The 25,527-nt window shown below is 40.9% G+C and overlaps 1 protein-coding gene across 1 annotated transcript in view; it reads left to right on the forward strand.

Annotated features, from left to right (window-relative positions):
* GREB1L (GREB1 like retinoic acid receptor coactivator) overlaps positions 1–25,527 on the forward strand; it is a 117,209-nt gene that overhangs the window by 90,207 nt on the left and 1,475 nt on the right. Inside the window, exons 25-32 of the mRNA XM_082259555.1 lie at positions 10,160–10,296; positions 13,286–13,447; positions 13,530–13,731; positions 15,177–15,345; positions 19,897–20,124; positions 21,071–21,212; positions 22,058–22,258; positions 23,145–23,283. Coding sequence (XP_082115681.1) covers positions 10,160–10,296; positions 13,286–13,447; positions 13,530–13,731; positions 15,177–15,345; positions 19,897–20,124; positions 21,071–21,212; positions 22,058–22,258; positions 23,145–23,283 — 1,380 coding nt within the window. The remainder of the gene's footprint in view (positions 1–10,159; positions 10,297–13,285; positions 13,448–13,529; positions 13,732–15,176; positions 15,346–19,896; positions 20,125–21,070; positions 21,213–22,057; positions 22,259–23,144; positions 23,284–25,527) is intronic.

The following is a 25,527-nucleotide window of genomic DNA, read 5'->3' on the forward strand; positions in this document are numbered from 1 at the left end:
CCATGCCAACAGAGAAAATACTGGTGTAGTCTCAAATCTATAATCTTGATATATTTATACTTTGTTACATTAAATGAATTGCTAAAACCAAAGTTGTATTATTTTCCCCAAAACAAACCTTGTTACATCATTTTAGATCAATTGCAAATCGGCTCTGTAACACTTTTTAGCCTGCACCGATGGAACAGTATCAAGCAAAATCCTTTAGCCCCCTTTGACACATGGTAGACTCTGCCAGGGGTCCGCCTGCTGAACAGGAAATCTGTCCTCTGATCCCTGCTGAGCAGGTGGATGGCTGGTCCGTGTCCGATCTGCTTATGCAGAGCAGGCACAGACACAGCCCGCTCTCCTCAATGGGCAAGCAGGTGTAAATGGACCGCCTGCCTGTTTATACCCCACTGTCCTATCCGGGAGGAATGGTTCCTCACCATTGGTGTCAGTTGGAGGAACATTGTCCCAAGGGCCAGATAGAGGCTATCAAAGGGCTGCATGTGGCCCCCGGGCCACCATTTGGAGACCACTGCGCTAGACAAATAGATCCCATCTATCTGTTTTTATTGGATTAGAAGTTGGCGGGTGTTAACGGACACATGTTCGTTTATATTCGCCACTCCATAGAGGATAATGGAGGGTCCAAAAAAACTGACAGGCGGGTCTGATCAGACCACCTGTGTCAACGACGCCTAAGCCTCATGCACACGAGCTTATGGAAAAAAACAGCATTTTTTCTGCCCGAATTAGCAGAAAAAATGTATGTTACAATATTTATGCGTGTTTATGTGCTAATGGCGTTTCGGCATTCTACTGGCCAAATATGAATTCTGGCCATTGGAATACATTCACATCTATATGCAGGCATTTACAAGGTTTTACACATTTTTTTTCTGCTCAAAAGCTCCTCTCAAAATGTGCCTTTGGTGTTTTTTTTGTTTTGTTTTTTTGCCTGTAAATACTCATTTTCAAATACACCTGTGAACCCCTTTGTGTGCATGGCCACATAGGCTAACCAGTGCTTTAACAGGCAAAAAAAAAATGTTGAATGCCAGTATAAGCGGCATTTTTTAAGCTCTGTGTGCATGAGGCCTTGAAATGTATTTATACCCGAAACTATTTTTATTTTTTGCTGTGTACCATCTGGGAAATTTCCCTTAACTTCCTGTTTTGAAGACTTAAAGGATAACTTCACCTTTCTGAACACGTTACACCCATTTTTAGGGTGTAACATGTTCAGGATAAGACACCTCTCCCCCCGATTACCCCCCCCACTCCTTGTGACAACGAGCCGGGAATCTTCTCCCCACACCTGCTGTCACAATTCAAACGAGCATGACCATGTGAGTCAAATAACTACAAGTGCCTTTGCGGATTTTGGCTTGTAGTTCTTAATGAATTTCTAGGGCCCTGTTGCTCTACAGTGCTTTGAAAAAGTATTCACACCCCTTGAAATTTTCCACATTTTGCCATGTTACAACCAAAAGCGTAAATGTATATTATGTGATAGACCAACATAAAATGGCACATACTGTAATTGTGGAGTGAAATGAAAATTATAAATTGTTTTCAAGATTTTTGACAAATATCTGAAAAGTGTGGCGTGCATTTGTATTCAGTCCCCTTTACTCTGATACCCCTAACTAAAATCTAATGTAACCAATTGCCTTCAGAAGTCACCTAATTAGTAAATACAGTCTACCTGTGTATAATTTAATCTTAGTATAAGTACAGCTGTTCTGTGAAGCCCTGAGAGGTTTGTTAGAGAAACTTGGTGAACAAACCGCATCATGAAGGCCAAGGAACACACCAGGCAGGTCTGAGATAAAGTTGTGGAGATGTTTAAAGCAGGGTTAGGTTATAAAAAAAAAAAATATCCTAAGCTTTGAACATCTCATGGAGCACTGTTCAATCCATCATCCGAAAATGGAAGTATGGCACATCTGTAAACCTGCCAAGATATGGCCATCCACCTAAATGGACAGGCTGGGTAAGGAGAGCATTAATTAGAGAAGCAGCCAAGAGGCTCATGGAAACTGTGGAGGAGCTACAGAGATCCACACTTCAGGTGGGAGAATCTGTCCACAGGACAACTATTAGTCGTGCACTCCACAAATCTGGCCTTTTATGGAAGAAGGCCATAAGAAGTCCCATTTGCAGTTTGCGAGAAGCCATGTGAGGGGCACAGCAGACATGTGGAAGAAGGCGCTATGGTCAGATGAGACCAAAATTGAACTTTATGGCCTAAAAGCAAAAGGCTGTGTGTGGCATAAAACTAACACTGCACATCACCCTGAACACACCATCCCCACCATGAAACATAGTGGTGGCAGAGCTACAATACCAATGCTACAATGGAATGGTTTAGATCAAAGCATATATTTATGTGTTAGAATGGCCCAGTCAAAGTCCAGACCTAAATCCAATTGAGAAACTGTGGCAAGATTTGAAAATTACTGTTCAGACGCTTTCCATCCAATCTGACAGAGCTTGAGCTATTTTGCAAAGAAGAATGGGCAAAAATGAATGTCGCTCTCTAGATGGGCAAAGCTGGTAGAGACATACCCAAACAACTTGTAGCTGTAATTGCAGTGAAAGGTGGTTCTACAAAGTATTGACTCAGAGTGGCTGAATACAAATGCATGCCACACTTTTCACATATTTGTTTGTAAAAAAAATGTTGAAACCCATTTATAATTTTCCTTCCACTTCACAATTTACTGTTTGTGCCACTTTGTGTTGGTCTATCGTATAAAATCCCAATAAAATATATTACAATTTTTGGTTGTAACATGACAAAATGTGGAAAATTTCAAGGGGTATGAATACTTTTTCAACGCAATGTAGGTAGTTCATTGAGCTTCCTGTCATTCAGTAACTGCTTGCCCATATCAGCGGTACAGGCAGTTAGCTATACAGACAGTCTGCAGGGACGTGGCATTACACCCATAATCTGCTGATCATGGATGCAATGCTTTACAGGTTCATACCAAAAAAAAATAGAAATGCACATTTTTTTACCTACCAAAAAAGTGCATTTATTCTGTTTTTTTTTTTTTTTTGTTAACCACTTAAGCCCCGGAGGATTTGGCTGCTAAAGGACCAGGGGTTTTTTTGCGATTTTTTACTGCGTGACTTTAACGGACAATTGCGCGGTCGTGCGACGCTGTACCTAAACGAATTTGACGTCCTTTTTTTCCCACAAACAGAGCTTTCTTTTGGTGGTATTTGATCACCTGTGCGATTTTTTGATCACGCGCTATAAACAAAAAAAGAGCGTAAATTTTGCAAAAATAACAATATTTTTCACATTTTTTTATATGAAATTCCCCAAAAAAAAAAGTAAAAATCAAAATTTTTTAACATTTTTCGGCCAATTTGTTTTATGCTACCTATGTTTGGTAAAAAAAATCGCAAAAAGCGTATTTTGATTGGTTTGCGCAAAAGTTATCGCGTTTACTAACAAAGAGAAAGATTTTTGTCATTTTTGTTGTTTTTTTTTTAACGCGTAATGGCGGCGATCTGCGATTTTTTTTTCGGTACTGCGACATTGCGGCGGACAGATCGGACCCTTGACTGACATTTTTGACACTTTTGGGGTTACCAGTGACATTACTGCAGTAATCAGTGCTATACATATGCACTGTTACTGCAAAAATGACACTGGCAGGGAAGGGGTTAACTTTATTGGACAGGGAGGGGTTAAGTGTGTCCTAGGGGCGTGCTTTCTACTGTGTAGGGACATTGCTATTGGTGTAAAAGCAAAGATCAACCGTTCTACATAGTAGAACGGTCAGATCTTTACTTTTACACAGGGAGAACTGACAGGCAGCTTGTTTACACAAGCTGCTCTGTCTTTCTCCCTTCACAGGAGCGATCGTAGTGTGGCCGGCGGACATCGAGTCCGCCGGTCACACGCACTGACTTGCCTGTGAACGAGCCGCGGCGGGCGCGCGCCTCGGCGGGCGCGCGCCCGCTCGCTATAGGCTCGCAAGTCAGTGACAGGCGAGTGACGTACCGATACGTCACTCTGCCTGGCCGGGGCTGACCGCCGCAGTATATAGTCGTGCGGCGGTCGGCAACCGGTTAAAGGGGGACTTATCCTTTACCAGAAAATTCCCCTAAAGTGGGAAGATTTCCCATTGTGGCCTGAATATTTGTCCCATTTGGATAACTTCCCCTCACTTGCTCTGATGACAGTGCTAACATGTTCGAGTTCTCATTTTTGTGTTTCTTGACAATGGTTACCTGCACAAATAGGTCAACCTCCCCGATGGGAACACAGCAAAAAATAAATAAATAAAAGTAAAACAAATAATTAAACAAAGGGTCTAACCCAATAATGGCAAACCTTGGCACCCCAAATGTTTTAGAACTACATTTCCCATGATGCTCATGATGCTTATGATGCTCATGCACTCTACAGTGTAGTTGAGCATCATGGGAAATGTAGTTTCAAAACATCTGGGGCGCCAAGGTTTGCCATCACAGGTCTAGCCTTTCCCCACTCTAAAACTATAAAATGTATTGCCGTAACATTCACTTAAAAAAAAAAAAAAAACTAAAAAGGAAAACAAAAAAAAAAACATAAAAAAATTACAATCTATACGATCAGATTTAACTATACTATCAGAATAAATAAATCAACTGTTTAATCCCTAGGTTTAAAAGTTGATGTATTCTGCCTTGCCTTTTTTCCTAGTCAAGCTGTTTTCCGCCTATAGAAACATAATCATGATACCTGGAATAAAGGGAGGCAAAATGTATTGGCAGAAACAGGAGATATTTTTGATGAATATTCTCCAGTTCTTTAACTCTAAGTAGGTAAATTGAAACTCTTGCCAATATCCATTTTTACTATGTAAAGAGTTCCACACATGCTGAATGTTACTATATGATCTGATATATAATAGTGGAACAAAATCTTTTTTTTGTAAGAAATATGACCATAAACGTGGCTTTAGGGATTGTTTGATGCAATGTCATGCAATATAAACATTTGATGATTGTGTGTCAGATTACCCCAGGATTTTTATGATACACTGTAATGATCATGTGAATTGGCTGGCCATGCTACTTAGTTTGATTTGTAACGTGTAATTATCAATTGAGAAAGGCCATAGGATTTGTCTGAAAGGTTGTAGAAGATTTTTTTTTTTTTTTCTTAATCTTGTGTGAAGTGTAAACCACGAAAGGGGATTTCGGCACCAGGCCAGCAGGAATTCTGCCTTCAGAACCCTTCACTTGCCATAACTTAGGGCTTTGGTGTACACCAGGGACCCTCAAACTATGGCCCTCCAGCTGTTACAGAACTGTTACAGAACTACACATCCCATTGTAAAACTCTGACATTCACAGACAGGACTAGGCATGATGGGAATTGTAGTTCCTGAACTGGAGGGCCATAGTTTGAAGATCCCTGGTGTACACAGTGACTATGAACTGGAAGGCCATATTTTGAAGATCCCTGGTGTACACAGTGACTATGAACTGGAGGGCCATAGTTTGAAGATCCCTGTTGTACACAGTGACTCGGAACTGGAGAGCCATAGTTTGAAGATCCCTGGTGTACACAGTGACTATGAACTGGAGGGCCATAGTTTGAAGATCCCTGTTGTACACAGTGACTATGAACTGGAGGGCCATAGTTTGAAGATCCCTGGTGTACACAGTGACTATGAACTGGAAGGCCATAGTTAGAAGATCCCTGGTGTACACAGTGACTCGGAACTGGAGGGCCATAGTTTGAAGATCCCTGGTGTACACAGTGACTATGAACTGGAAGGCCATATTTTGAAGATCCCTGGTGTACACATTGACTATGAACTGGAAGGCCATATTTTGAAGATCCCTGGTGTACACAGTGACTATGAACTGGGAGGCCATAGTTTGAAGATCCCTGGTGTACACAGTGACTATGAACTGGAAGGCCATATTTTGAAGATCCCTGGTGTACACATTGACTATGAACTGGAGGGCCATAGTTTGAAGATCCCTGGTGTGCACAGTGACTATGAACTGGGAGGCCATAGTTTGAAGATCCCTGGTGTACACAGTGACTATGAACTGGAGGGCCATAGTTTGAAGATCCCTGGTGTACACAGTGACTATGAACTGGAGGGCCATAGTTTGAAGATCCCTGGTGTGCACAGTGACTATGAACTGGGAGGCCATAGTTTGAAGATCCCTGGTGTACACATTGACTATGAACTGGGAGGCCATAGTTTGAAGATCCCTGGTGTGCACAGTGACTATGAACTGGGAGGCCATATTTTGAAGATCCCTGGTGTACACATTGACTATGAACTGGGAGGCCATAGTTTGAAGATCCCTGGTGTGCACAGTGACTATGAACTGGGAGGCCATAGTTTGAAGATCCCTGGTGTACACAGTGACTATGAACTGGAGGGCCATAGTTTGAAGATCCCTGGTGTACACAGTGACTATGAACTGGAGGGCCATAGTTTGAAGATCCCTGGTGTGCACAGTGACTATGAACTGGGAGGCCATAGTTTGAAGATCTCTGGTGTGCACAGTGACTATGAACTGGAGGGCCATCGTTTGAAGATCCCTGGTGTACACAGTGACTATGAACTGGAGGGCCATAGTTAGAAGATCCCTGGTGTACACAGTGACTATGAACTGGGAGGCCATAGTTTGAAGATCCCTGGTGTGCACAGTGACTATGAACTGGAAGGCCATAGTTTGAAGATCCCTGGTGTACACAGTGACTATGAACTGGAAGGCCATAGTTTGAAGATCCCTGGTGTGCACAGTGACTATGAACTGGAAGGCCATAGTTTGAAGATCCCTGGTGTACACAGTGACTATGAACTGGAAGGCCATAGTTTGAAGATCCCTGGTGTACACAGTGACTATGAACTGGAGGGCCATCGTTTGAAGATCCCTGGTGTACACAGTGACTATGAACTGGAAGGCCATAGTTTGAAGATCCCTGGTGTACACAGTGACTATGAACTGGAGGGCCATAGTTTGAAGATCCCTGGTGTACACAGTGACTATGAACTGGAGGGCCATAGTTTGAAGATCCCTGGTGTACACAGTGACTATGCTCAGCAAGCTATACATAGAGAAATTGTGAACACAAGTGAAGGACTATCTTGTATGAATTTGTCTGAATTTAACGCTAGATAAACAAAAGTGATTTTACTTGGTGATACCTAAAAATGAAGAAATTGCAGTATTTAATGCCTGATTGATCTCAAAGTAATTTGATCAGGTAATCCGTTGACGTTCTTTTAAGTATCTTTATTGTCTTTAAGTCTGGTCACTCCATCATCTGACAGAAGGGTTGATCTGTCTGACTTTTAGGACATCTCATAGGATACAACATTCTTTTAATGATGAATCAAGAATTCATGTTCTGATAGGGGCCATACACTTTATAATTTGAAGTAGTTGTTAACATCTGACATTAAATCTGAACAAAGCATATCCCTGCATAGTGTGTGCTTGTCTCAATCCAGAGAACGAAGTGTTATTTCTATCTGCTGTCTTTTTTTTCCTCTGCTATCTGCCTTAGTCATGTCTGGCAAATTTTCCTGACACCTAGAAAAATAAGGTGACAGCAAAGGGAGCCTCCAGCACACAGCCTCTGATTGAAGGCCACGTCACTGACCTCTGTGCTCTGTAGAGTGTAAATTCAGCTCCCTGCCCCTGCTTTCTCAAAGCTCAGACAGGGTGTATAATTATGTACTTAAAGTGGTTGTAGAGAAGAGAGTGCTGCAGATAAACAGGTACAACCAGGTACAACTTATGTAGGAGGATTTGTTTCAACTCTGTGTTATCACCTTAGGTTAGCCACTTCACTGGGTATGTAAGGGTTTAAGCCACTTAAAAGCAGAAGTAAACCGTGCTATTTTTTTTTTATATCCTGTAAAGTAAAGGCATAATTTGCTAGTATGCATCACATAATAGAACATTATGAAATACTTACTTTAGAACAAAGCCCTGCACCGCCGCACTGTGAGCGCTAACACATGCTACCATCTTCACCGAGTCTTCCTTCTGGGTTTGGGTCCTCCGGCCGTCTACTTGGCCGCACTGCGATGACGTCACTACCGCGCATGCGCACGGAAGTCAAGGACCGTGGCATGGAGCTATGAAGGACGGGAAGGCCATACCTTCCCTTCAGAGCGCATGCGCCGGTGACATTACCGGCTGCATGAAATGTGAATATCTTCTAAACCGTGAAGGTTTAGGAGAGATTAAAAGGTACCTACAGGTAAACCTTATTATAGGCTTACCTGTAGGTACAAGCCTACAGAATGGGTTTACATCAACTTTAAGGCTCTTCAAGATGTATAAGCTAGCACTGTGACTTCACTTTATTTGCAGTTAAAGGGAATTTTTAGTGGTTATAGGTATGATATTTATTCTGTGTCTTTTTGTAAAGCAAAATCACTCCATCTGCTTGGGTCCCTCCCTGTCATGCATTTCACTTTTGTGGTAGAAATACAATCAGTGGCGGCCAGTCCATTGGGGGCACAGGGGCGCAGCCCCCCCATCCATGCGTCCGGCCCCCTAATCGACATGCAGGGTGCCGGATGCATGGATTCCAATAGGGGATTTTTTTTTTTTTTTTTGAAGCACGTGATTAGAGCCAGAGGTTCTAATAGGCTTCAAAAAAGGGTGGGCTCGGGGTGCAGAGCCCTGAGTCCACCCAGTTGTATGACAATAGCGAATTAATATTCTCTATTATCACACTGATTTTCCTCCCAGCCAGTCAGGAAGCGGGTCGTGAGACCCGTTTCCTGATTGGCTGAAAAGAGAAGCGATTTTACTGGCCATTGGCCAGGAAGAGGGAGGCGTCGTACAGCCGGAGGAGACTCCAGCGATGTATAGTAACTAAGTAGAACTACTTCACTGTTGTACTTAAGTACCGAAAGGCGGTATCTGTACTTCCCTAGAGTAGAATTTTTTTCTCCTACTTCCACTTTTACTTCACTACATTTTTTCAATGTTTTCAATACTTCTACTCCGATATTTTTTTTTTTGTGCTGCTTAGTTACTCGTTACTATTATAAAAATTACCACTGCCAGAACAGTAGATGGCAGGTTTCATGAAGCTCAAAACATGTATATTATCAGCGCATACGAAAATAAAAGCTACTGTATGTATAAATAAAAGCTGCATTTGAAATAATAAAAACCCATTTGATGTTCAAACTTTTGACTTCTTTCTTTAATAACTACATAACACAGTACTTGTACTTTTACTTTCAGTACTTAAGTAGCATTTTTTTTTTCAAAACTACTGGTACTTTTACTTTCAGTACTTGAGTAGCAAAATTTTTAAAAAACTACTTGCAATACTTAAGTACAAAAAATGTTGAATACTTTAGTACTTCTACTCAAGTCACTTTTTGATCGAGCACTTCCACTTCTACTCAAGTCACTTTTTGACCGAGCACTTGTACTTTTACTCAAGTATGGGTTTCGAGTACTTTATACAACTCTGGGAGACTCACAGCTGCTCAGGGAAGGAGCAGGTAAGGATACTGGCTGTCCGGCTGCCGTCCGTCGCGGGAGGAGGGAGGGGGGTTGTAGATTTGATTGCCTGCCTGCCGGGGGGGGGGGGGTGTTGGTTCTGCCGCCCCCCCCCAAATTTTCATTCACCAGCCGCCACTGGTTACTATTAAGCTCATCAGTAAAATGTGGCAGATGGAGTGATCACGGACCAAAAACCACCGTATTTTCCTTTTACATAACACAGCGTGGTCTTGAGCCAGCCCTATTCTGCTAATACGGCATTGCGTAGCAGCAGCACACCAATAAGGTCATCCTTCTGCTCCCTCTTACTGTAAGCTTGCTTGGAGAGGGCACTTTGCAAAGCAATAGAACCCGGTTGCCTGGAAGTGCTGTCCCTCCCTCTCCAAGTGTGTAGGGTAGTTTTCTACATTGAAAGACTAGCATAAAATATATAATATTTTAAACATGACAAGACCATTTCATTTTATCTTCACTGAGTGGTCATTTAAGGAACTGTTCACATGTATTGCATTTGCCTAGAAGTAATTTTACATGTAACTTGGGAAATAACCCTATCTGTGCCTGCTTCTGCCACCTGTATAAATGTCACCACTTTTACAGCCACTTCTAGAATTACCAGTATTAAAATGTTCCTATTACTTGTGTCTTTGTACAGAGTTCCCTGGAGGTCGTTCTGATGAATCAAGGAAACGTGAAACCATTTCTATGATGCTGACAAAATATGCATCGTACAATACTTTTCACCATTGTGAGCAGTGTCACCAGTACATGGATGTCGGCTCTGTATTACAGGTACCCAATGCATTTTACGATACATGTTGAAAAAACATTTTATATATCGGGGGGGGGGGTGCATAGCCCAGAACATCCTGTGTTCATGTGACCCTGTGCTTTTCCCAAAACCAAAAAATGTTTACCCCAAAATATTTTTTTTTTTCTAATTGTCTTTCCAATTTAGAACGCTTGTACCATAATTTACTGTATTACTTTTTTTTATTTATTTTTTATTCCCTCTAGTGTTTTAGGATTTTACTTAACCCCTTCATGCCTGAGGGTCAAAGAAATGTTTATGCCTGAACACAATTTTGCAACTTTGACATATGTTAGTAAAATGGTACATATCAGCACAACTACATTGTGCGTCCAGGTGGATTACACCTTGTTTTTCAGGACAAATTGGGCTTTCATTTGGTGGTAAATGGTAATGAATATCCCTTGATTTTTTTTTTTTTTTTTTAATCAAAGAAAAATGGCCCAAAATAGTAAAAATAATATATATATATATATATATATATATATATATAATATTTATATGTGTGTGTGTGTGTATATATATATATATATATATATATATAATATAAATATTTTTTTTAATTTTCTTTTTAATTTAGCTGTAAATTTCTTGCTGCTACCATAACCTACCACCAAAGAACAACCCAAAATGAATTCTCCCTGTTCTTGACAATCGCAGCGATACCACATATGTGTATGTTAGTTGTTGTTTCTACCCATAGTACAGCCCAGAGACGATAGTGCGCATTTTAATTTTTCTATCCTACCTAAAACCTACTAACACTGATACTAATTTAAAAAAATGCTTTTTAAAAAAGAATCCTGCCCAAAATTACTAATCATGACCTTTGACTCGACCTTTACTTGACCCAAATACTAACCATGGCACCGACCTAGATCATTTTTATTTATCTTGTTTTATTTTTATTTTATTACACTTTTGTTTATTTCTTTCTCCCTGCAAGAGGAGAGAGAGATACAATGTATCTCTCCCTCAATTCAGGGAGGATGAAAACACAGGGGCGGGCTGTAGAGTGACTGATCACTGTGATAGCCAATCAGAGGCTATCACAGCTATCGTTGGTACAGGACCCTGGCCTCCCAGTGAGACCCTGAGCTTTGTGCTGTGCGGCGCGCTCCCAGCACAAAGACAAATATGCATATACACTATATTGGCAAAAGTATTGGGACACCTGTCTTTACACACACATGAATTTTATTGGAATCCCAGTCTTAGTCCGTAGGGTTCAATATTAAGTTGGCCCACCTTTTGCAGCTATAACAGCTTTAACTCATCTGGGAAGGCTGCCCACAAGGTTTTAGAGTGTGTCTATGGTATGTCTGACCATTCTTCAAAAAAGAACATTTGTGAGATAAGGCACTGATATTGGATGAGAAGGCCTGGCTCGTAGTCTCCGCTTTAATTCATCCCAAAGGTGTTCTGTCGGGTTGAGGTCAGGACTCTGCGCAGGCCAGTCAAGTTCCTCCACCCCAAACCTGCTTATCCATGTCTTTATGGACCTTGCTTTGTGCTAAAAAAAATGTGGCCACAATTTGCATACAAGCACCTCAGGATTGAAGCTTTCCATGCAGTGAATTAGTAAAGAACCTTATGTGCAGGCACCTGGAGGTGTTAGCCATGATCAACAGTGGAGATTTTTTTTTTTTTCTGTGTCCAGATCTGCTCTAAAACATTAACACTCATTGATTGGATTATTTTAAGATGTTAACTTTTTATATGTGTATGTAACATACAGTATATATGTGTATGTAACATGTAGGGTAAATTATGAACCTTTTTAGAGCCTCTGTCAGGTGTTTATTCCCCTCTTTGTCCCTTTTGGGGACCTTTTCCCTCACTCCCTGTCTGGACAGGAAGAGTTGTAAAATCTCTCCAATGGTGACAAAAATAAACCAAATTTTTATTAGAATGGGGAGGAATTAAAACATCCGACAATATTTTATTACTGCCTGTGCCTTTTATTCCTGGTGATAAGAAGGGAGAAAAAAATCACAGACAGAAATAAAAACCTGATAGAATGTTTAAGTCTTAACCAAGGTATTCAAAACAAAAACCAAAAATGAATAGAGATGGGCTTGAACATGATCTCGGTTGCACACCGGCATATGGTGTACCAGCATAGCCTGTTCTTCTAGATTTAGTGGCACTCTGAATGCTGCTACATATGAATAGACAGACAGTCTGCAGAGTCAACCATCTTATCACATCTATCAGAGTTTTATTGGTGATAATAAAAGATTTAGATTAGTCAGGGTCACAGAACCTACAATTTATTCACACGTGTTCTCTCATCAGGTTGGGGTCAGGGCTCTGTTCCTTACAAAAATGCTGTGCCAAATCCAATAGTACCTTCTAATTTAATGCTGGCCAATTTCTCTTTCCTCTTTTTGGTCTTCTCTAATCTCTAAGGATCCACCCCACTTCCATTGAAGCCTAAACTGTGCATAATAAGAACAATATCAATAATTAATCAGGGAGGTCTTGTAAGTTATTACTTTAAGGTTTTTTTCTAAAATCTGGCAAAGGACACCATATAACCTAACCTTGGTCTTATCTGAAGCAATAACCAATGAATTGTAACTATAGTCATAGCAGACTAATTCCAATGGGACAAGCAACACTGGGAGTTCAGCACTACCAGTCTGCTACTGACTTAGAATGGCTCAAATATCAAAAGTGGTGATATTTCGATGGAGTGTGAAAAGCCAAGGCACCTGTTTAAGTTTGTGCTGTAAAGCAGTGGTCCTCAACCCTGGCCTACAGGGCCCACTAACAGGCCAGGTTTGCAAGATAACTGAAATACATCCCAGGTGATATCATTTGCTGCTCAGTGATTGCAGTACTCTAGTCTGCAATACTTAAAATCTGGCCTGTTAGTGGGCCCTGAGGACCGGAGTTGAGGACCACTGCTGTAAAGAACCTATACCTATAGTTATTTCTCCTAAATTCTGTGTTCTGCTACTTTAGGTGCCTGACTCTACCATACATGCCTTTACTTTTTCATCCTCCATGCTTGGTGAGGAGGTTCAACTTCACTTTATCATCCCTAAGTCCAAAGAACATCATTTCGTCTTCAGCAAACAGGGCAAGCACCTGGAGAGCATGCAGCTCCCCCTGGTGTCTGATAAAGTAAGTGCGTTTTTCATTAATGCTCCTCAATATAAGACAAAAAAGAGTAAGGAAGTGACTATTTTGACATCTTTCTCCACAGAATCCCAACATTAAGAGTCCAATTTTTACACCTTCAAGTGGCCGACATGAACATGGACTATTAAACCTATATCATGCCATGGAAGGTAACAGTCACCTGCATATTATGGTCGTAAAGGAGTATGAGATGCCACTTTATCGAAAGTACTGGGCCAACCACATCATGCTGGTTCTTCCTAGCATGTTTAATAATGCTGGAGCTGGTAAGTGATTAAATCCATCCATTGTGTCCTTATCCTCATAACATTTTGCATTATGTTGGGTGATCGATTTTGGTTGTTAAATCTTTCACCACTCACAGGCTATGCATTCAGAGACAGGAACCCCTTGTTTTCCATATACATTGACACTATTGCTATATGAATTCCTGTAGTATATCATGAAGGTCCATGCTTCTGCCGTATCTTTTTTGCTACCCAGAATTAAAACAGATGTTAGGAAAGGCAGCTTCTTCTGATCAATGGTGAGATAATTTAACAGTAACTAATATGGATGCCTAACTGCTGTATAGTGGGGAAAATAATAATTTGATCCCCTGCAGATTTTGTAAGTTTGCGGACCTACAAAGAAATGAAAGGTCTATAATTTTTTATCACAGGTGTATTTTAAATGATCAAGACAGAATATCAACCAAAAATCCAGAAAAACACATCAAACAAATGCTTCTCCACCAAGTACATGTTTTGCTTGGGAATCAAATACTTATTTTATTCACTGAAATGCAACTCAGTTTATAAAATTTTTATCATATGTTTTTTCAGGATGTTGGTTGATATTCTGTCTCTGTCATTTAAAATACACCTATGATAAAAATTATGAAGTCGCACAGATGTCTTCCAAGTCTCACCTGAAGTTGCACTGACAAGCCACTTTGAAATTGTGCGGCTTCAAGTGAAGTCGCACGATGTCAAAGTCTGATTCAGAGTGACTGAAGACTAAATGAACATCTAATCTTGTGGGAAGATTTTTGTTGAAATGAATGGTCTGGTGTCAGAATCTTTTTAAGGGCAATAAAGAAAAGTGAGGCCCTGACATGGCTGTGATCACAATTACATAACATTTTTTAAAAGCTTTATGTATATGCATTTCAAATGTGTATTTTTAAAGTTTGTCTGAGAGTCAGAAAAAAGGGGGCGGAGAGCTTAAGCTACACTCTTCAGAACTCAGTGAGGAGAGCTCTGAGAGCTGATTGGAGAGAAGGGACACACCACTTCACACAGCACACAGGAACTGAGCTGGGGCTGTCAATCAGCCGGAGGTCCCTCCCCTGTCACCATTTTTCTCTTGGTGTCAGGAAAACTTGGCAAAAGTGATTCACGCTGATGGCATATGAACAGGCAACAGACAGAAATGACACTTGGTGCTCTTAATTGAGACAAGTACTCACTATAGAAGTACAGTACTGTATATGCTCTGTTCATATTTCATGTCTGAGGTTTACAACCACTTAAACTTCAGAAGATGCATTTATTCAGAAATGTAAAATGACCTTTCTTTACACGGACAATAAACTAAATATATGGATACATATGTGAACATCCCAGATGATGTTTCAAAGTAAGGGTTTTAATTGTGGAAGGATGGAGAGAAAAAAAGACTGATTCCATAAAAAGAAAGTTATGTAAACTCGCTGCTTCTTCATATACAGGGGCTTCCAGGTTTCTTATCAAAGAGCTGTCTTACCACAACTTGGAACTGGAGAGAAATCGTATGGAGGAGATGGGAATTAAACGTCAGTGTGTGTGGCCCCTCATTGTTCTCATGGATGACTCCTGTGTTTTGTGGAATGTACATGGCAAAGTTACAGAGCAGTCAAGGTACGTCAACAAAATTGCTTATTAAATTGAACTTGCTAATAAGTAAAAGGGTAAAACAAGGTCTCTATTCAAAATGTAGTCCAGTTTTCTGTGCGAAGTGCACAAAATGTTGGCACTATAATGTATTGATTGACCGATATCGATATTTTGGTCATCGGATCGCGATATTGGCCGATATTATTATTTTTTTTTTTTTTAATGACTACAGGTACTGTGGTGGAGGGATCTGGGGGTCTAAAAGACCCCAAACCCCTCCTCTGCACTTAAAAGCATTCAAAACACCAAGTTTGGCTGTTTTGAATGCTGTAAGTTTTTTCTAATTCGGCGCCGCCAGTACCCGGAAGTGATGTCATGTCATCACTTCCGGGTACTCGGCGGCGCCGAATTCAAAGAAATGGAGACCTGGTCAGACGGCGGTGGTGCAGATGGAGACCCGGTCAGACGGCGGCGGTGAAGGTAGGATGCCCGGGTCTCCTGGTGGGACTGGAGACCCGGGTAAGCCACGGAAGGCGGCGGGAGGGGTGGGACGCCCTTTCCGCTCCTTGGAATGACAGCCGAGCAGCTTCTCAGCCGCATCGGTTGTCATTACAAGACAGCCAACCATCAGCTATGGACACCGGTACTGGGGTGATGCCTCTAGCTGCAGGCATCACCCCGGTACAAGCACTTTCCCGAAATATTGATATTGGCAATATCGGTAAATCAAAAGGCCGATTCCGATATATCGGGGAAAGTGCATATCTGCCCTCGATATATAGGCTTTGCCGATAAACGGTCAATCACTACTATAATGCATGGGACCATGCTACATCTTACACCAGATCACAGTAAGGGCTTCTAATCTTTTTTCTTTTTCTGTGCCAGCTTGCTCCTTGGCAGTTTTCTGATTGACAGGGCCAGGGGCAGACTGGTAACTTTTGGCCCAGGAGGCAAGTACAAACCAGAGGCCCATGGTGCAGCGACTCAGCCCCCTCCCACTTTCCCCCTCTCCCGCTCTCCCAATCCTTCTCCTGATCCCCATTCCCAGCTGAAGTCCTGCTCCAGATACTCTCTACTTACCAGCTGAATCTGGGTTCCCAACCTGGCCAGCAGGGGGAGGTTGGAGGGAGCTGGCACGGCTCAGTTGGGGCTGGCTGGGGCAGAAGAGTCTCCAGTGGGGCATGGAACTGGCCTCTGCTCACATAGTTTACACCATCTATGCGGGGGGGGGGGGATTGAGGCCTGCACTTTGTCCTTGTCTTCAACCCGCACTCAGTAGGTCAGTGGCAGGGACTTTTTACTTCTCTTCACCAGGAATCCTTTAGGCATGTCTGTGGCAGAAGTGGTGCAGCCTTTGTAGGGGGTATCAGGGCTGCCCAGGGGACAATTGCCCCCCTGCCCCAGTCCTCCCTTGCGCAGGGCCCATTCAGGAAAGCATTTGAAAAGAACAAACCCACAGTGTCAAAGCCAGTATGACGATGTAGACACTGGGTATGTAACTTTCTGCTCACTATGCCTCTTTGGTCCTGGCTGTCCAGGACTGCTGTTTTTGACAGGGTTCAAGGGTTTGTTCAGCACTAACTGTTCTAGTTCAGCATTCGGCTAAACTCTGTACAGTCTTTAGTAAAACAGGACATATGATGATGATTTTACCTGTGAACGTTCAAACACTTGCCCAAAAAGTAAGTCCTGTTGGGAAATCCTTTGCACCTGCTTCAATTTGGGCATGTTCAGTAGCACGTGCAAAGCTCCATGCAGCACAGCATGCCTATGGAATGTAACTAGAATTGTTCTATGTCTGACCAGCTACCCATGTCATTAGCAGAGTGGAGGGAGCTTTTGTAGTATTCATGCAGGCTGTTGGAACTGACACGTTCTACTCTAATGAACTACAAAAGCTAAGACAAAAAATTGTAACAAGGATCATTGATCCCAGTGACCACTTGTTCACATAAATGATTACTGCAGTTCATCATTATTAGGGCTGAAACCACTAATTGACATGATTGATAATCGATTATGAAAATAGTTCTCAACTTTTTTATTAATTAGTTGGTTAGCTGATTAGTTGGCCTGCATGCAGAATGCATTATTTGTTTACATGTCAGAAAATACAATGCCTCACACATACAGCTCAGTACACCACCCATACATGTCAGTATACACCGTGCATGCACACATACAGCTCAGTACACTGCCCATACATGTCAGTATACACCGTGCATACACACATACAGCTCAGTACACCATCCATACATGTCAGTATACACCGTGCATGCACACATACAGCTCAGTACACCATCCATACATGTCAGTATACACCGTGCATGCACACATACAGCTCAGTACACCGCCCATACATGTCAGTATACACCGTGCATGCACACATACAGCTTAGTACACCATCCATACATGTCAGTATACACCGTGCATACACACATAGAGCTCAGTACACCATCCATACATGTCAGTATACACCGTGCATGCACACATACAGCTCAGTACACCGCCCATACATGTCAGTATACACCGTGCATGCACACATACAGCTCAGTACACCATCCATACATGTCAGTATACACCATACATGCACACATACAGCTCAGTACACCATCCATACATGTCAGTATACACCGTGCATACACACATACAGCTCAGTACACCATCCATACATGTCAGTATACACCGTGCATACACACATACAGCTCAGTACACCATCCATACATGTCAGTATACACCGTGCATGCACACATACAGCTCAGTACACCGCCCATACATGTCAGTATATACAGTGCAGCACACATACAGCTTAGTACACCGTCCATATGTCAGTATACACAGTGCAGCACACATACAGCTTAGTACACCTTCTATACATGTCAGTAAGTGCCTGAGAATTTATAAATGTATAAGGAGCAATGCCTCATGAGTAGGGATGCACCAATATTTTTTTTTTATCAGCAGAAGGTTTTTACCTTTTCTATAGGGACACTCCATACTATACTTATTATTGGGGCATACCAAAGGCAGGGGGAGCCAGAAGCGCCAGAGGAGGTGGAGAATTGGGGTGTTCTGTGCAAAACCACTGCATAGGGCAGGTGAATATGACAAGTTTGTTTTTAAAATTTACAGAGCAAAAAAGAGAAAATTCTTAATCTCACTTTAAGGGGTCTGTGCAGTGACCCCTCAGCCTTTTGTACTACTTTAATAAAAAAAAAATATCCCCCTTTGCCACCCTTAATAGAGCTTCATGTCTGACTTCAAGTTAAAATACCCAGTCTTTCCTACTTCTAGGTATATTTATATGTATGATAGAATTTTTTTTTTTTATATATATATATATATATATATATATATATATATATATATATATATATATATATATATATATATATATATATATATATGTACTGTGTATTTATAATAGTAATTGACCGCTAAGGCTTCATGTACACTAGCCTACATTTACAGTGGCCGTGGGAAAATGCAAAACTCCCACGGCCGTCATGTACACTTACATGGACACTTACATGGACACATAAGCTTTTATGGAGTTAAGTTTAGGAGCTTTGGCAAAAAAAAAAAAACACCAAAAGCTCCTAAACTCGAGTTTAGGAGTTGCCAGTGTAGGCTTGTGTACATGAAGCCTTATAGTATTGATTATCTGCGTTTTTTGTACTATAAAGTGCTATTTTTTGTTTTTTTAACCCCATTATGAGGTGATACAAAAAAGCATGCTACTGCTACTAAATGTCTTAGTGACAGAAGGCTTGTACCAAGCTACCGGTCTAGGGAGTCTGTCATGCAAAATATTACATTACAGTCCTGTCTGAAAATTTGCAAAACAGTGTTTTTAGGTCTTTTTTTTTAATGAAAATTTTGATCTCTTTCTGATATATACCAGGTTCAACTTCTGTCTTTTTTTTTTTTTCTTAGAGTGGATTAGGTATTTTGTTCCTTAACCAAATAATCTATTTATATTTGCCACTGCATATAAGTATTCAAGAATAAATAATGTTTTTTTTTTTTAACTTTACATATTAACTAAATTCCATACCACACATTTTGTTTAGGATTTTATATGAATTATTAAAACAATAATCGGGCAACTAATGGATTATGAAAATAATAGTTTGTTGCAGTCCTAATCATTATCCATAACCTTGTAGGAATAGACAGAAGTACCTCCAACAATAAGGATTCTCTAATTGCTCAAATTCTTCAAGGCAGTGTCCTAGTAATTTACTTGTAGCATATAAACTATACGAAATAAAACCGCTATTAAGATTTAAGTTAATTTTAGAATACGTTTAATTTAGTGATTATATGAAACATAACTTTCACATTTTCACCAGATGTCTAAAGAACATGAGCTATGGCACTGTATTATAAAGCCCAGCAGCTGTAAAGATGTAAGCCTTATATATGTTACAAATGTGAGGAAACAAGTTCATGGATTTAGCAAAGTTGATTGTGCACCACACTTTCACAGCTCTATGTTGTTCTATACTGATGATGAATTACAATACAGCTATACTGACACATTCTAAAGCTGGATCTGGATATTTTTAGTCAATTTACAGAGACAGATTGCGGTATGAAGAATGTCTCTCTGAAGTATGTGCTACAGCACATGGAAGCTACACCAAAGATCACCAACTATGCAATGCTGGGGATCCAGAAGTGGAACAGCAAGATAAATTCCAGCTTCCCCAAGCGTTCCTTCTCCAGGTGCCATGTTCATGACTTTATAATGCTCAACGTGGACCTGACCCAGAATGTGCAGTATGATCTTAACAGGTAAGTTGGCTTTAGGGTAATGTACATTCTCATAAGGATGAAAAAGTTCTTGGTCTTGACTGGTCCGGGCAAGATGCTTTGTCTGACAAAGGACAATGAAAGAATAAGGTATCCATAGAAGCAAGCATGACAACTTGGACAATTTAAGAGGGCAATATAACCATAGTTGAGAAAACCAATTGCCTAGGTAAATGAACAGTATTGGCCTGTGTTCAGGGGTGCTATCTGGCCTACATCTGCTGTGGATACTGTATATGAAAACACATCTGTTAAAATATTGCCTGGATAAAAGCAACATGAATAAATTTGAATTCGGAGAAGCCTTATGGATATATAATACTATGGATATATAATACCAATAAACACACAAAACAAACAAAAATGATAAACTATTACAAAACAAGTGTATATAAATATATTATAAGCATTAAAGGTGCATTTAAAAGCCAACTGTAATTTTTTTGGTCTAGTATTGTGAAGAAGAGGTAAAATTTCCTTTTATGGTTCTAATTTTTTTGCTGATATGCTACAGAGGGAATTTGATGGTGGGCACAGTCGTCATAGGGTAGGAAGATACGACTAGCAATAAAAGCATGGTCAGAACTCTTCTTCCCTCTACTACAAATATGATTGTGTGTATTTCTGTTGGAGAGCTAGGAAAATAGATGGCAATTTAAAACCTGACAAAGCCCCCGAGCCTTCCCTGCTCTGGCCATACCTTAAATATATGTTTTGGTTAGAACTGAGCATAATGTTGTACAGTAAGCAGCAGTGATCATACAGATTGAGTCAGACTAATCATTGTAAGTTCATAGCTGATAGTTACATGGACATGGTGAGTTACAAGTCGGTTTCCTTTATTCTATGTAAGCTCTTTTATGAAGGAAAAACTGTCCTTTAATTTCTACAGGAGGTACATTTTTGGTGATGTGGTTTATTATTCCAGATACTTCTGTGAAGACATAGATTTCAACCTTAGAGCAAATAGTGGAGGGTTGCTGATTTGCCGCTTCAACAACTTTAGCCTAATGAAGAAGCATATACATGTGGGAGGACATAAGGACTTCATTGTCAAGCCCAAAGTCATGGTATGTCATGATGGTAATTTCATAAAATAAACACTTGTATGCATTACTAAGGTTTGTAACCCTTTTAAACATTACTTTCACTGTGGTGAATAGTTACATCTTACAGTGATGACTGGTACTTTGATAACCAACACAGATTTTTGGAAAAGTAGAACCAATGACTACCCACAGTAACAAAACCGATTGTCGATTATTTCTGGGTATTTTTTTTGCCCGATCCAGGCTCCAAAAAGATCCCGACTATATGCACAGGAGCCATCCTAAAGCCTGGCCTGCAGCTGGCTTAGCCTTTCAGTGGGTTGCTGAAAGCCTGAGCCAGATGCTCTGCCTCTTGCATAGTCCAGTTCTTCAGTGAGCGCTGAAGGAGCAGAGAGATGGTGACTGACGATCACTGGCTCCCTGCAGGCTGAAAACCAGGAGCTGGGCAGCAGTGTGTGATTGCTCAGTTCTCAGTCTTCGAGACAGCAGGGGACAATTGTAGGTGGAATGGGAGTTGCAGTCATCTAGGTAAATATGATTATTTATTTAATTCCATACTACTTTTTTAAACCGACCAAAAAGGGGCAAATAATTGAAGTTTATTTTTGCGGTTTACAAGCTGTACAGTGCATGTTTGAAACTCTCTGGTCTTGGGCCTTCTAATTACTACCGTAGAAAGAAGATACTGGCTGCTTGGGATTATAGCATGTATATTGTACTGGCGGTCTGCAACCTAAACCCTTCTAAAGATATTTTTTTTTTTTTTTTTTAAGCAAGTACATTGAAATTTGAATGGTAATCTTATTTTTTTTTGTATATAGACAAAGCGTGGCATCCTTATAGTGTGTTTTTTCTCTACTGTGTAGATAACAGAAAGTGCTGGTCCCATCTCCCCAATGCAGTACGTGTGTGCTCCAGACAGTGAGCAGACACTCCTGGCAGCTCCAGCTCAGTTCCTGCTGGAGAAGTTTCTTCAGTACAGTGCTCACAAACTGTTTCCAAAGGCCCTGAACAATCCGAGGAACCCACTATTGGCTGTAGACTGCTACCTGAACCTAGGACCTGAGGTAAGCACCATTCTATGTGCCTTCTTCCTATATGCTTGTAGGCATCATTTACATAGGTGCCAAAGCCTGTACATCATGAATTGGGCATTTGTTCATGTGGCTGGAATTGCCTGGTGCTGCATACAGACAGCCTACGTAAGTCTGCGGACTACAGACACAGCTGCTCATCCTAATTTTACAGACATGTGGGTGAGGTGCTCTGAACGTACACTATCGGCGTTCAAGTGTCACTCACCTGCCACTATACGCTCATCAGATTATGACGACTGGCTGTGTTTGTCCCCATAGACTTTCTGCAGGCAGCACCTAGCAGCGTCAGTCACCTAAACAAATGGCTGATTTATGGCATACAGGCCTCAACACCCATGTTAATGAGGCCTTTGGATATGAATTTTTGAACAGGTTTCTGTTTTCCATTTGTACTACTTGCTTGTGATACACACCTTTTTTTTTGTTTTTGGTATACATATTTTCAGTACTCTAAAACTTACAAAATCATCTGTTCATAAGTGTCCATTCACACTGATCCGACTTGGACCGTGACTTGTCAGCCGGACAAGTTGTGGTCCGTCACGCTCCCATTGTGCGGTACAGGAGCCGTTCTAATAGGAGTGACACAAGTCGCTCCGACTTAGAAAAAGGGTCCTGTACTACTTCGGGGCGACCTGCATAGACATTAATTTTATGAAGTCCTTGCAAGTTGTGCCGAAGTCGCGGAGCACGCGACTTCACAGGTCGCCCCCTAAGTCGGATCGCAGTAGTGTGAACCGACGCTAAAATTGTCGTTGATCAACAATTTTAGGCATATTTGGTCATTATGCTAACACACTAATGTTTCTTCATTCAGTTGTCCTGCAAAATGAACTGTTGATGTTCCACATTTCAGGTGACGCTGTGCTATGTGAGCTCCAGACCACACTCTGTAAACGTGAATTGTGACGGACTGGCATTCAGTGGACTTCTGCTCTATTTGTGTGATTCGTTTGTCTGTGCAGGGATGTTGAAGAAATTCAGGTTTCTTAAAGGTACATGTTTCACTTTATCCACTTGCCTGGACAGATTTATACTACAGTATCAAAGCCCAGATTCAGTCGAAACTTCATTTTAGTTTAGAAATGAGCGAGAAGGAGTTAGAAACTCTCAACTTTCTTTCAGTACTGTACAAATAATACCTTGCCTATGTCTTTTTTTCAGTTTCAATTTTAAAATGATAGCAAACACATTTGTAGTGGAAAGTTTTGTATTCATATTTAGATGCGGTACACAACATGTTTCAAGCTCTACACTTCATCAGGTTTTAAAAATCTGCCCTTTTCGGCAAGATTCTCTTCACTTCCTATCTGAAACCCATAACCTGGAGAGGAAATCAACCTTTACCCTTTACCTTTTCTTCATTAAAAAAAAAAAATGTCTAGAACTGAGCTTTTAAGGAGTGAAATGGTTCAACTATGGTTTCTGAGAGACCTGTAAACCGCTACCACTGACTCATACTCAAATGTGTCTGCCTGGATGTCACGCTGACCCTCTTGTTCCGATACTTCCGTCACTAACTGAGATTCATAAGGATATGGCCTTCTAATTTCCTAATATGGTAACCTGTTCAGGATTATCAACATGAAATTGTTAAAGCCAGAGGGTTCATATAACAGTCAGGCAACAAGCAACAATCGTTAAATATTTCTCTAAGAAAAGTTTTTTTTTTTCTTTTTAAGGTATATGTAAGGCAAAGAACAAAAATGTAAACTGTTTCGGATTATTCCTTGGATGTGGTGGCTGCAGGAGTTTTCTTTTTTCAGGCTTTTTCTTTATTTTTAGTTGGTGATCCTGTCAGCAACACATTTCCTACCCTAGAGTGCCAATTCTGACTTATTATAGAGAAGCAGAGTTGTTCCCAAAGGACTGGACTACAATGTAACTCCCTACCCCCTTCCTCTCCTCCATGATACTGTATATAGGTGGTTCTGTAATCTTAAAATAGCTGGCAACAACTATTAGGAATGTAATACAGGCACAGGGAGTTAACAGCTCACATTTCTGGCGGGGACAACAGGTATTGCTTGCACTTATTGAACCAAAATAACAAAAAACTTTTGGTGGTATATTCATCAGACCTAAAGGGACACATAAATGCTATATATATTTTTATGGATAGTACAGTATTTAAAAAGTAACTTCTGCCTTCTGCTGCCTCTTAGGATTGCCACTCGCATGTCCCAGGAGACAGTGTTTACCGAGGGCGCGTGCAAACGCTGGAAGATTTGACGCATGCACTACCATAACCACCCCTCTTTGCATATAAAGCCAAAGAGAAGCTGCACTCCTCACTGTACTCAACTTTGTAATTATAGGTGCTTAAAGTGAATGCCACAGATGGTGCCATGCTAGAATCCAATGCGGAGATGAAAAGTCACCAACACTCCAAATAAAAGCATTTAATGTGTTCATTGTGAAGACAGCGACACATAAGGCATAAACCAACAATTGGGGTGTCGTAGACCCCTTTCTCAAGGCCACATTGTACCTATGTCAAATGTGACTATAGTCACTATGTTGCCTTGAAAAAGGGACCCTGAGAGGCCCCAAAAATGTCTGGTTTCTTATGCCTTATGTGATGCTGACATCACAATAAACACATGAAATATATTTATTTGGAGTGCTGGTGACTTTGCATCATTGCCCATTTTTAAAAGGTCTGCACACAGGCCAGGATCCCAACGTATGCACACAGATAATGTCCGATGTCAGAAAATGACCGGTATTTTTGCACATGCGCTGGATTCCCCTGCATTGGCACAGATGCAGGTCTCTGCCAGGTCCCGAATACCCAGCAGAGCCCTGGCTTTGAAGGGGCAGAAGGGGTGGTGATGCCTATTTGAAGTTCTGCTTTAAGCCAGAGGTCCCTTTTTAATTTTTACCAGATCACTGTTGTTTCTTTTAAACAGATAAACATTTTACTTTTTCCTTAGGAATTTAACCAAAGTTGAAGCCTACATGACCTTACAGCTTTTTTTTTTTTTTTTTTTTTACACAATTTGGTGCAGTGCAATCTCTCATTCTTCATTGTATATTGGGTTGAGGTTGCTGTTGGCCAAGAATAAAGGGTCGTACATTAATCAATCCTACAAACTGTCTCTGGAGAAGAGACGATTGAGGGGGGATATGATATCAATGTACAAATATTGTACTAGAAACCCTAGCATATGGAAAAACCTATTCAGAGAAAGGAAATACAATAAGACGCGTGACCACTCACTAAAACTAGAGGAAAG

The sequence above is a fragment of the Pelophylax lessonae genome (assembly GCF_965119305.1).
Source record: "Pelophylax lessonae genome assembly, chromosome: 5".
Taxonomy (NCBI): domain Eukaryota; kingdom Metazoa; phylum Chordata; class Amphibia; order Anura; family Ranidae; genus Pelophylax; species Pelophylax lessonae.